Source organism: Pseudophryne corroboree, chromosome 8, assembly GCF_028390025.1.
Source record: "Pseudophryne corroboree isolate aPseCor3 chromosome 8, aPseCor3.hap2, whole genome shotgun sequence".
Classification (NCBI taxonomy): Eukaryota; Metazoa; Chordata; class Amphibia; order Anura; family Myobatrachidae; genus Pseudophryne; species Pseudophryne corroboree.
In genome coordinates this window covers 78,478,797-78,492,255 of record NC_086451.1, presented here as the reverse complement: position 1 = coordinate 78,492,255, position 13,459 = coordinate 78,478,797, and the positions used below count along the sequence as shown (strand labels likewise).

At 45.8% G+C, this 13,459-nt stretch overlaps 1 protein-coding gene across 2 annotated transcripts in view; it reads left to right on the top strand.

The window, feature by feature from the left end:
- Window positions 1–13,459, top strand: part of FUBP3 (far upstream element binding protein 3) — a 116,684-nt gene that overhangs the window by 56,537 nt on the left and 46,688 nt on the right. For both annotated transcript variants that reach the window (XM_063936713.1, XM_063936714.1), the window contains 5 exons: window positions 1,184–1,217; window positions 1,872–1,921; window positions 2,054–2,125; window positions 10,768–10,825; window positions 12,229–12,391. In XM_063936713.1, the coding sequence (XP_063792783.1) occupies window positions 1,184–1,217; window positions 1,872–1,921; window positions 2,054–2,125; window positions 10,768–10,825; window positions 12,229–12,391 (377 nt within the window). The remainder of the gene's footprint in view (window positions 1–1,183; window positions 1,218–1,871; window positions 1,922–2,053; window positions 2,126–10,767; window positions 10,826–12,228; window positions 12,392–13,459) is intronic.

Below are 13,459 nucleotides of genomic sequence, written 5' to 3'. Positions count from 1 at the left end.
AACCTTCATTTAGCTTCTGTTTCCTATGGATGTGGCTATCCAGACCCATTCACCACTGCCAGCAATGACCCCATAATAATAAAAATGGGGAAGCCTTGCAGCGCTCACTGCTCTTAAGTCACTGGAGTGCGCACACAACCCCAAAAGGCACAGTGCAGACACCTCTGCTGCAGAAAGATGTTCCTGAGTGTTGCATACCAGCCAATAGGGAGAGTGCAGTGTTAGACCCTCACTTGACTGACGGCTCCCTGTTCTATGACACAGACCAGCTACCATGCGACGGCACCTACTACAGTACCTTTTACAACCTCTTGCAATGTATCTGAGCAGGTATTGCTGCAGACCTGTAGTTTGTGTATTGCATCTGTAACATGGCAAAGACACGGAAAGCAGTGTGAGTTTCCTCCCTTTCTATCACACAGTACAGACACTAGCCCAGTGTACTATAGATCGGCAGGTGTTTGCTTGGTGGCATGAACACTCTGCGTTCTGATAGTCTTCTGTATGTTACTCCTAACTACACCACCTGTTGGGTTGTATACTAGTGCAGATAGTGGCTGCCCAGCAAATCCCTTTCTGAGTAGACCACGCTATAAACAGGGCATCCGGATGATCAGGAGCCCTCCAACCAAACTAACTCCCAGCGGACGCGTTTATGTATAGAGAGCAAAATTTGTTCCTGTTATTTTGGCTATTGATCTGCGTTTATGAGACCAGACATATGTCTTGAGATCCTCTGTTGGCCATTATTAATGTGTACACCAATCTGCCTAATCTTTACATCATGTTTAATTTGGTGGCCAGTGGGAAGGATTTAAAGATTTTTTTTTTGTGTGTGTTTTATATTCCCAAGCAGTATGGGACAGGAGGGGGGCTACCAGTATGTTTTCCCGATTCCCCCCGCATGAGAGCATGCGATCAATGTCACAGCTCTCTCCCAGCTGGTCCGTGCAATTTATAGAATGTCTATTCCATAATGCCTCCCCCCCCCCCCCCCCCTTTTCTGTGACATATTTCATATTACATTCATGTCAGACACACAGTCTAAATGTCTGCACCTCCTCTCCTCCCTTTCCTGATGGACAGTGAATTATTTTATAGCAAAATCAAGTGGTCTTTTCTAAAATAACTTTTTTCTTTTTCTTTCTTGTTTTTGTCTTTTACTTTCCCTTCTCTACCACAGTTGGCAACCAGCTAGGGGCCCTAGTACATCAAAGGTAAGCTGTAGGCTCAGTTTTATTATTTATTGATCAGAATCTAATTGTTTATTGATCTGCCATCTGTACTCCACTATGAGACAGGCAGCGGATTGAGACGTAGGGGGCAAATAGGAGGATTTTGCACAGCTAATGTTTAGCACTTGGAGAAATGGGGAACGGTCAATAACATTTTGATTTATGAATCAGGGTTCATTTCACCCAGCAAGGCCCTGTAAGAGTGAGAGGCCATAAGTGATGATGTAACAGTTTTTAAAAAAATAAACTTCTCTTAAAAAACCAAAACAAATGATGGGAAATAACTTCCCTTCTGATGCGTGTTGGACTGGTCTACATATATTATATTTCTAATCTATATAAATGGTGTTCTAGATTAAAGTGGTACCAAATCCAGATGTAGTGTATTCTGGAAGGGAAACATATATTATTTTTTTATTTTTTGTACGGTCATAGCTTCATTTAACTATGACTTCCCAATGACAGAAGTTGCACAGTATCTTCACTGTGTAATTCACCCTAAAAGGATAACATTTAATAAAAAATTATGACTAATGTCCATTTAATATTTTTTGGAAACTAGTAATTGTTCCGAATGGGTTAGATCAGTCTTTTCATCTTCCTTTAATAAACTGTGCATTTTTGTGTTTTCTTCAGGACTGTGATGACAGAAGAGTTTAAAGTGCCTGACAAGATGGTGGGATTCAGTAAGTCCGCTGTGCCCCCCCTTTTTTTTTTTTTTTTTAATAACCTGGTTTGTGCTACATTTCGTATCACACTCTGCGGTGTTGTATCATATGTTGCAACCAGCTTCAGCAATTTTCTTTTTCTGCTTTTAGTAATCGGACGGGGAGGGGAACAGATTTCACGAATTCAAACGGAATCCGGATGCAAGATTCAGATTGCTCCTGGTAAATAGTCTGTCACATGCAGTCTTCTGTTGCTTGTGTCATGGTGTATAATGTTCCCTCTACTCCATTCTGCCGGATGTTTTTTTATTAAGGACCCTTAGACAATGGTGGTTATTAAAAAAGTGGCAGCTTTGGCCTCTACATTTAAGCCCTGCACTAATATTAAGAGCAAATCCCGCGGGGCTTACTACTTTTCTCTAACGTCCTTGAGGATGCTGGGACTCTAAGGACCATGGGGATTAGACGGGCTCCGCAGGAGATAGGGCACTTTAAGAAAGCTTTGGACTCTGGGTGTGCACTGGCTCCTCCCTCTATGCCCCTCCTCCAGACCTCAGTTTTACACTGTGCCCAGAGCAGGATGGGTGTACTGCAGAGAGCTCTCCTGAGTTCTCTGCCTAGAAGCATTTTTGTTTGGATTTTTTTTCTACTTTTTTACAGGGAGCACTGCTGGCAACAGGCTCCCTGCATCGAGGGTCTGAGGAGAGAGGGGCAGACCTTCTTGTCTAAGATAGGCTCTGCTTCCTCGGCTACTGGACACCATTAGCTCCAGAGGGGGTGAACACAGGTTCTTACTGGGCGTCCACCCCCAGAGCCGCGCCGCCGTTCTCCTCACAGAGCCAGAAGAACCGAAGTCAGAAGACGTCAGGCGGCAGAAGCCTTCAGCTTCACTGAGGTAACGCACAGCACTGCAGCTGTGCGTCATTGCTCCCATACACCTCACATACTCCGGTCACTGTAAGGGTGCAGGGCGCCCTGGGCAGCAATATAACACCTCTATTATGGCAAAAGACAATATACATGTACAGGTGGGCACTGTACATGTATATAAAAGAGCCCCCGCCATATTTTAGTAAGTTTGAGCGGGACAGAAGCCCGCCGCCGAGGGGGCGGGGCTTCTCCCTCAGCACTCACCAGCGCCATATTCTCTCCACAGCACCGCTGAGGGGAAGCTCCCCGGACTCTCCCCTGCTTACACACGGTGAAGGGGTGTTTAAAAGAGAGGGGGTGGGGGGGCACATAATTGGCGGATAACATTATACAGCGCGGCTGGGGGAAAAACATTTTGTGTTGGTCTCCAGGGTCATTGCGCTGGGGTGTGTGCTGGCATACTCTCTCTCTGTCTCTCCAAAGGGCCTTGAAGGGGATACGGTCTTCAGAAAAGAGGTTCCCTGTGTGTGTGAAGTGTGTCGGTACGCGTGTGTCGACATGTTTAACGAGGAAGGCTCGCTTAATGTGGAGGGGGAGTGCTTGAATGTCATGTCGCCGTCGGCAACACCGACACCGGAATGGGTGGATATGCTGAATGTCTTGAATGCAAATGTCAATCTATTGCATAAAATGTTAGACAAGGCTGAAGCTAGGGATCAGGTTGGTAGCCAGTCCATTCCTGTCCCTGTGGTGCCAGGCCCTTCGGGGTCTCAGAAGCGCACCATATCCCAGATCGATGACACAGATACCGACATGGATACTGACTCTAGTGTCGACTATGAAGATGCAAAATTACAGCCGAGTGTGGCAAAAGGTATTCGGTACATGATTATTGCCATTAGAGGTTTTGCATATTACTGAGGAACCCCCTGTCCCTGACACGAGGGTACACATGTATAAAGGGAAAAAGCCTGAAGTCACCTTTCCGTCCTCATTTGAAGGCAGGAAATTACCATGAAGCACATTTACACTCATTCAGATACTATTGTTAGACCGGCTATGGCGTCGGCCTGGGTTTGTAGTGCGGTTGTGGCATGGGCAGATTTCTTATCTACGGAGATTGACACCTTAGATAGGGATGCCATTCAAATGACCATAGAGCATATCAGAGATGCTGCCTTGTATATGAGAGATGAGAGACATTTGTTTATTAAGCTCCAGAATAAATGCTATGTCTATTTCTGCTAGGCGGCTCTTGTGGACCCGACAGTGGACGGGAGACGCCGATTCAAAGTGGCATATGGAGTCCTTGCCTTACAAAGGGGAGGAGTTGTTTGGAGATGGCCTCTCGGACCTTGTCTCTACTGCTACGGCTGGTAAGTCGAATTTCTTACCTTATGTCCCCCCGCAGCATACAAAAAAGGCACCTCATTATCAAATGCAATCCTTTCGTTCCAATAAAAACAAAAAGGTACGGGGATCGTCCTTTGTTGCCAGAGGGAAAGGCAGGGGAAGAAGCTGCACACAGCTAGTTCCCAAGAGCAGAAGTCCTCCCCTGGGTCTGCAAAGTCCACCGCATGACGCTGGGGCTTCCCTGGGGGAGGCAGATCTAGTGGGGGCTCGTCTTCGGTTTTTCAGCCACGTCTGGGTTCACTCGCAGGTGGATCCCTGGGCATTAGAGATTGTTTCTTAAGGATACAGGCTGGAATTCGAAGACTTGCCTCCTCGCCGGTTTTTCAAGTCTGCTCTGCCGGCTTCCCCGTCAGAGAGGGAGCTAGTGTTGGCAGCAATCCAAAAATTGTATATTCAACAGGTGATTGTCACAGTTCCTCATCTCCAGCGAGGAGAGGGACATTACTCAACCATGTTTGTGGTCCCGAAACCGGACGGTTCGGTCAGACCCATTTTAAACCTAAAATCCCTGAACCTGTAATTGAAGAGGTTCAAGTTCAAAATGGAATCACTCAGGGCGGTCATCGCCAGCCTGGAGGGGGGGGGATTGGATGGTGTCCCTGGACATAAAGGATGCTTACCTTCATGTTTCCGGTATTCCCCCCATATCAGGCGTTCCTGAGATTTGCAGTGCAGGACTGTCACTACCAATTTCAGACGTTGCCGTTTGGGCTTTCCACGGCCCCGAGAATTTTCACCAAGGTTATGGCGGAAATGATGGTGCTCCTGCGCAGGCAGGGGGTCACAATTATCCCATACTTGGACGATCTCATCATAAAGGCGAGATCTCGGGAGAAGTTGCTGGACAGCGTGTCTCTGTCCATGAAGACGTTGCAGTTACACGGCTGGATTCTCAATATACCGAAGTCCCAGCTAGTCCCTACAACGCGTCTAACTTTTTTGGGCCTGATTCTAGACACCGACCAGAAAAAGGTTTTTCTTCCGGTCGAAAAGGTTCAGGAGCCCATAGCCCTGGTCAGGACCTATTAAAACCAAAACAGGTTTCAGTGCATCATTGCACGCGGGTCCTGGGGAAGATGGTGGCTTCATACGAGGCCATCCCTTTTGGCAGGTTCCATGCGAGGACTTTTCAATGGGACCTCTTGAACAAGTGGTCCGGGTCCCATTTACAAATGCATCGAAGGATCACCCTGTCTCCCAGGACCAGGGTATCTCTCCTGTGGTGGCTGCACAGTGCTCACCTACTAGAGGGTCGCAGGTTCGGCATTCAGGACTGGGTCCTGGTGACCACAGACGCAAGCCTCCGAGGCTGGGGAGCAGTCACACTGGGAAGAAATTTCCAAGGTCTCTGGTCAAATCTAGAGACTTGTCTCCACATCAAGGTCCTGGAGTTGAGGGCCATATAAACGCCCTGCGTCAAGCGGAAGAATTGCTTCGGGAAAAACCGGTTCTGATTCAGTCAGACAATGTCACGGCGGAACAATGAGCAGAGTGGCCATGGCAGAAGCGACCAGGATTCTACGCTGGGCGGAAGGCCATGTAAGCGCGCTATCAGCAGTGTTCATCCCGGGGGTGGACAACTGGGAGGCGGACTATCTCAGCAGGCACGACCTGCATCCGGGAGAGTGGGGACTTCATCAATAAGTCTTCGCACAGATCACGGGTCGGTGGGGACTGCCTCAAATAGACATGATGGCATCCCGTCTCAACAAAAAGCTAAAGCGGTATTGCGCCAGGTCAAGGGACCCTCAGACGGTAGCGGTAGACGCTCTGGTGACACCTTGGGTGTTCAGATCGGTCTATGTGTTTCCTCCTTTTCCTCTCATACCCAAAGTGTTGAGAATAATAAGAATAAGCAGGGTCAGAACAATCCTCATTGTTCCAGATTGGCTACGGAGGACTTGGTATCCGGAGCTGCAAGAGTTGCTCACCGAAGATCCGTGGCCTCTTCCTCTAAGGCAGGACCTGCTGCGGCAGGGGCCCTGTCTGTTCCAAGACTTACCGCGGCTGCGTTTGACGGCATGGCGGTTGAACGCCGGATCCTAGCGGAAAAAGGGATTCCGGAGGAGGTCATTCCTACCCTGATCAAGGCTAGGAAAGACGTGACGTTAAAACATTATCACCGTATATGGCGAAAATATGTTTCTTGGTGTGAGGCCAGAGCGGCTCCTACGGAGGAGTTCCATTTGGGCCGTCTACTTCACTTCCTTCAAACAGGAGTGACTTTGGGCCTAAAATTAGGGTCCATAAAGGTCCAAATTTCGGCCTTATCCATTTTCTTTCAAAGAGAATTAGCCTCGCTTCCTGAAGTACAGACTTTTGTGAAGGGTGTGCTGCATATTCAGCCTCCCTTTGTGCCTCCGGTGGCGCCTTGGGATCTTAACGTGGTGTTACGTTTCCTCAAGTCACCTTGGTTTGAACCACTCAAAACTCTGGAGTTGAAATACCTCACGTGGAAAGTGGTCATGTTGTTGGCATTGGCTTCGGCAAGACGTGTTTCAGAATTGGTGGCTTTATCACATAAAAGCCCATACTTGGTTTTTCACGTGGATAGGGCAGAGTTGAGGACTCGTCCTCACTTTCTGCCAAAAGTGGTCTCATCTTTTCATGTGAACCAACCTATGTCGTGCCTGTGGCTACACGGGACTTGGAGGATTCCGAGTCAGCAGGCGCATTCTACGGCAGGTTTGCCATTGCCTTAATCGGTTAAGGCCCATTCCACTAGGAAAGTGGGCTCTTCTTGGGCGGCTGCCCGAGGGGTCTCGGCATTACAGTTGTGCCGAGCAGCTACTTGGTCGGGGTTTAACACCTTTGCAAAGTTCTATAAGTTTGATACACTGGCTGAGGAGGACCTTGTGTTTGCTCAATCGGTGCTGCAGAGTCATCCGCACTCTCCCGCCCGTTTGGGAGCTTTGGTATAATCCCCATGGTCCTTACGGAGTCCCAGCATCCTCAAGGACGTTAGAGAAAATAAGATTTTACTTACCGGTAAATCTATTTCTCGTAGTCCGTAGAGGATGCTGGGCGCCCGTCCCAAGTGCGGACTTCTTCTGCAAGACTTGTATATAGTTGTTGCTTACATAAGGGTTATGTTATAGTTTATCGGTTGAGCCGAGGCTATGTTGTTGTTCATACTGTTGACTGGGTAGTGTATCACAAGTTATACGGTGTGATTGGTGTGGCTGGTATGGATCTCGCCCTTAGATTTACAAAAATCCTTCCTCGTACTGTCCATCTCCTCTGGGCACAGTTTCCCTAACTGAGGTCTGGAGGAGGGGCATAGAGGGAGGAGCCAGTGCACACCCAGAGTCCAAAGCTTTCTTAAAGTGCCCTATCTCCTGCGAAGCCCGTCTATTCCCCATGGTCCTTACGGAGTCCCAGCATCCTCTACGGACTACGAGAAATAGATTTACCGGTAAGTAAAATCTTATTTTTACATTCTTGCGGCTTTTAATTTTGAGGTGAAACCCTCCAATAAAGCTTCAGCTTGTGAAAGCCGCTGCTTAGTTTAAGATTCCCTTAGGCTTGCAAAAAGCATTTTGCGTTGTAGAAACATGTTTTTGTTTAGAAGATTTACACTTTTATACTATTTTTAAGAAACTGGTCACTAAGCAACAGGTTGTGAATGATGTAAGATATCTTTCTTACGGGACTTAATGCATATGAAAGTATTGATTAAACCGCAAAGTGCTTGCCACATGTATGCCCTTTGTTTAGACAGGGCCTTGTAGACCTGCACCAGGAAGATGAAACTGAGTAGGTGCTAATTGTGCAGCCCGGAATCTTAGGAGCTTTCAACTTGGCTCCCAGAGACTGTGCAAAAGTGTTGTTTTGCGTCTGGCACTATGGGCTTGTGTGCTTGTGCATCTTGTACACAGACACCAGTGTGCTGTCCCTTTAGCTACGAGATGTGTACCTTTCCTGTCTGGTAGCACACTGTTATATGGGTTCTGGGTGCAGAGCAGAATGTACTGTCTCAGGGCTGTAGTTAACGCCTGCAGTGAGTTTTGTACTTCTAGCTGCAAATTTTATTTTTTCTAACTTTTAACCCCCCACCCCCCTTTTTAGAGAAGCCTGTTTTTACTACTTTGTTAATGCGAGTACAGCTAATGCTGGGGGCTTGTCCGTGTGAATTCTTGTACCGGTCGCCACAATCATCATTATCATTAGTGTCTCACTTGCACCAGCCCCATCCGTCTGATATAGGTTTCCTTTCCCCGTATGCAGGATTCATAATCACTGAGAATTTGATTCCCATCCTGAATGCTCCCACAAGTTTCGGTGCTTCAGTGCTATCCCTTTGCAAGCCCCCTATTCCCACTCAGAAACGCACTGTCACTAAAAGATTGATCCAGCCAAGTTGTGTCCAACTCAGAATAGGACGAACATGCGTAAAGTCTGCTTCTGCGCAGGCGCTGTATGGAGGAACTTGACATTTGCATCTGTGAAGAGTGATCTGTGTGACTCAGAATCAGCCCCTTGGTCAGCAATATTCTGTATTATATTGTAACTCTGCCCTAAACGAATTTATAACTCTTTGGGTGAAGTGACTGTCACGATCCTGTGGGACAACTCTCTAGATACGCCAAACTGAGAATCGCTGCCCGTGATATTTACTGGTTACCTCAGCGTGTGGTTTTTTAACGCAGTTACTGCCACCAGCTGAAGTGACTTTTTGAGCCAACGCCCAGGGCAAGCTTCAGCTCTCACCTGCACACTCCATTATTTATTCTAGAAAAATAGGTAACCTGGGCCACTTGAGGCCTTGGGTCTTTTAAACGCAGAACCAGAACTAGAGTTTAAGTATTTAATTCAAGAATATCTTCAAAGCTTATAGTTACAAAAAGGTTACAAGGTTGTAATAGTTGTAAAAGATCGCACAAGTAATAAGTTTCCAAAGACAAAGATAAATGGGAGAAAATATAAGTTCAGATTACCTGTAGTGTTGAATGATGGTATGGAAGTGAGAGCTCTTCCTGAAGCTAGGGAAAACTCTTGTCGTCTTTCTTGATCTTCCTCACTAGAGTGAGCCCTTTTTCATTGAGTGATTCCCATACTTAAACCCAACTCGCAGTTACTCGTAGCCCCCGCCTTTGGATTATTTAAACCCTTCCAAAACCAGAATGAATTGATTGTGCTAAGGGGTCCTTCGGTCACCTGAACAAGGGCGGTTTTTCTTATCTTTATAACTGTTTGAAGCTCGTAGACCAAGCTTGTATCAACAACTTTAGCTATGTTCTACAGCAGGCCAGGAAGAAAGTTTCACACCTTCGTAGGCCTTGTGTCTTTATCTGGGTTGTAGGTTTGACCCCTGCGGTGTTGTAAACAAACCTCCAGTCTCCGATCACTGTTCCACATAGAATACAGGGTCATTAGCATTTTGGCTATGGGGTCTGCTGTTTGAGTACATACCAGCAAAGTAATTACCTTTCTAACTATTTGTCATCCAAAGACCTTTTCCTCTATACAATATGTGACTAGTTGTACCATGGTATTTTTCAAATCGAGTGATAGATCAATGTATATTGTACAAGAGAAATGTCATTGACAAACTCTATTTAAGGGGGAAAGGTACAGCGTACCCCAGGTTATGAACATGTAAGTTTCATATTTTTTTAATTATGCCCAGTCTAGTGTGTACTGGGAGTTCACTACAGTGATCATTATAGTACAGTATGGTGTAAAGCCTTATTGGCTGAATTCAGTATGTAGATTGAGCTCTCGCGCTTGCTATACCCCATTGTTGCTACAGCGTGCCCCACGGATGAAAGAGAAATTAGCTTTTTGACCCCTATGAGATGGCATCAGGGTGGCTTCCTAAGGACGGAGCGTGGTTATAGCAGTCTAATGGAGTAGTTGTACTTTTACTGCAATGGTGGAGAATATCCAATTGAACTCTGAGCCCCAGTGTATTTTCACTATCCTAGTTCAGTTCTGATAATGCCAGTTGTGGGATTAGTGGTCCTGTGCGCTACTGTGCATTTAATTTTGTAGATTTGATTAGTTGCCCTCTCCTAATCTGGGCTCTGGCTGACAGTAGAGGGGTAGGTTACAGGATTGTATCCTCACAGGAATATACTTCAGCCTACACATGTGCGGCACTAATTTAAAAAAAAGCCTCTGCACCATCCGATAACTCTTAACGCTTTAGCAGAGGTCATTATTTTTTGCTATTCGCTTCTGTCACCCAGCAATGTATTTATATCAGCCGAAGAGTGTTTTTGTCCCTACGTGGTTTTGCTGTGCCTTTTGATACTCTTGTGTCAAGAGCAGGTTTGTGTTCTTTCTCGTGGCAACAAAAAGTGGATAATTATTTAAGTATATCGTATTGTTCAATAGACCAGAGAGCTGCTTGAGAAAAACATGTTTGATTAAACTTACAGGAAAGGAAATGTACAAGTCACCTGGAGGTGGATTTCCCTCTTTGACAGCAAGAGGCACTGTCGTTTTAATAATGGGAAGCCCTTACATTTACATTATCCAGCGGATGTTGACCGAACAAAGTGTTTGTAAAAAGTATAAATGCTTTTAATATATACGGTGATGGGCAGCACTTCTAACAAGCTCTTATTGTCTTACAGATAGTGGTGGAATGCCCGAGAGACCCTGCGTTCTAACGGGAGCACCGGAAAGCATAGAGTGAGTGCTGAGTGTAACGCACTGTCCCTCCCCCAGGTTCCGTAATAGCTGCAGCGGTAACCGGTACAAGTAGTCTCTCCCTTTGTGTTAGTGGAGGCTTGATACAAACTCATGTTGTGAAGCATAATCTCTTTCCTTATCCTCCCCTCCTTTTACATTCCCAATCTCTACAATCTCCCTTCCACAATTGCTGTGCTTTTTTGTTTGCGCTTGGCGAGCCAGCACAAAAGTCCTTAAAGGTATCACAGCAGGCCGAGGTGATGCGGTATGTGTTTTATTTTTAGGGTTTTTTTTTTCTTTTCCCTCCTCTCACACCCCATCACGAGCTCTTAGCTCAGAGCTTGCATTAGGCAGCCAGCCTCCCCTGCTCCCAGACTCTGCAAAGATAACTGGTTTCACTGCACCCCAGCAAGTCTCAGGAGTTCTAAAGGCGTTTCAAAAGCCCCCTCATTTGTGCCAGGCTGCTGTGACCGCTGAACTGGAATAAGTGTTATTGGCAACTGCATATTACACAGCAAGCGCTAGAGTTTCTGCTTTGTTTTGTGGTTTTCCTTTTTTTATATAATATGCCGATCGCACGGTCGCTGTCTGTATGCAGTGAAATCACCACGGCTGTCATAGGACAGGTTGTCTCATTGATCTAGTGTCTGTTTCACCCCTTCGTGGCCAGTGGGATGCTGATAATAAAAGTTAGTCTCTTAACTTTAAGTAGAAGTGGACAACTATAGTATGTGACCTAAGATGTGTAAACTCCCCATTGTTACATTATGATTCCTGGAAAGTGCCGTTTTGGATATGCTTTACCTATGGGAATATCAGATGGCTGAAGGGTTTGTTCCCGCCCTTGGTACAGTTTATTAAGGCACCAGCCTCCAATAACGGCTTTGGCGTGAAACACCTGGCGCGAGTGAGCAACTGGGTCCTGGGCACTGATTAATATGACACTTGTATGTATGCGTACGTCTGGGTCTGTACACGAAGCACAGCGGAACCTGGCGTGGTAAAAAAATCAGTGGCTGCTGCATCGTAGCACTGTGTATACAGATTCAGACTCAGTCACACACAGATATACAAGTGTCGCATATCAAATGAATCAGCGCAGTCTCAAGAAGTGACTTGTTGCATCCCTTTGCACCGAAGACGCATCTTCACGCAAATACCACGTATGGAGCATGCTGAGTCGCACTGTACCTGGTGAAGGGCACATCTGTACATGGAGGAAGAAATAAGAAAGAGTACAACATTACAAATTGTTTCAGTGTGTCCTGGAGGTACATTCATTAATACAAAATGTGTATCTAAAACAATAACAAAAAATGAGACTAAACGATGTCCCTATTAAAGCTAAATGTTAACGTGATTAACGGAATTTGTGTTCCTTTTTTGTGACCTCATCCCTACAGGCAAGCAAAGCGCCTCCTAGGTCAAATCGTGGATCGCTGTCGGAATGGGCCTGGTTTTCATAATGACATGGATGGGAATAGCACCGTCCAGGAGATCCTCATTCCAGCGTCCAAAGTTGGCTTGGTCATTGGCAAGGGAGGGGAGACCATCAAACAGCTGCAGGTAAATGTCCTTGCCCTGAGCTACTCTGGCACTGCAGGAGTTAACCTCCTTAGGCCCCATCATCATCCTCATTATCCCCCCACTACTATATATTTTGTTCTTTTCCATCCACACCATTTTGCTAATAGTTTTGCACGGCAGCAGGTATAAATGTGTAATTATGCCCAGTGTGGAACATGCTTTGTAGGATGTTAATTTTGAAGAGTGCAGTCTGCTGCTAATTGGCACTTAATTCCTGGTACTCTGGTACCTTTTTAAAAAAAAATAAAAAATATATATAAACCTTAATTCTTAAATTCTATTTTAGTTTCTTTTAGTTTTATCTGGAAAAAAAAAATATAAAATGCCATTTTACACTTTTAAAAGAGATTTCTGTGCGAGACAGTGACTGATGTTAATGGCTGGTTGCAGTTACTTAATGAGCAATGTGGAAAATAAGCCCGCAGTACTCACTCCTAGATGCATATTTGACAAGTACTGGAAATGTCACTGCTTTCATTATTAATGCCAGCAGCATATGGTGCATCAGGGAGTGTACGGAATTGTTGATCACAGCAATGTTATTGCTGTGAAGCGTTTAGTAGATTCATTTTTTAGCTAGAGTGCGCAAGAGACGCATCGGCTTCTTCAGCGTGAATACAGGGGAGTCTGCAAGGATGGTCTTTGGCTAGTAGGTTCAGTAACTGGTGGCAAGTTCCTGTAATGGATCACATCTCTCGCCTGTATTAAATACACCTAGTGCTGCCTAATTCTGACTTACTGGTGATATGATGGAACGTTGGCAGCGTTCAGTCCATCAGTAAAAGTAGTACATGTGTAAGGTGTAATGTCTGCCTTTGTGCGGCAGGCTGGAAGGATATTTTGCTGTACGATACTTTTGCCCACCAAACACTACAGTTATGTTCAGTTGAATTTTGTTTGGAACATTACTGCAACCGTCGGCAGTTCAGCATTTAGGCCTGTTACTGACAACTATGAGTAACAGGATCCAAAAACAGTTGCTTCCCGGCTGATGGCTCACTCCTGCCCGGTTTTAAGTAAAGTATGCCGGGTCCAAAAAACAAGATC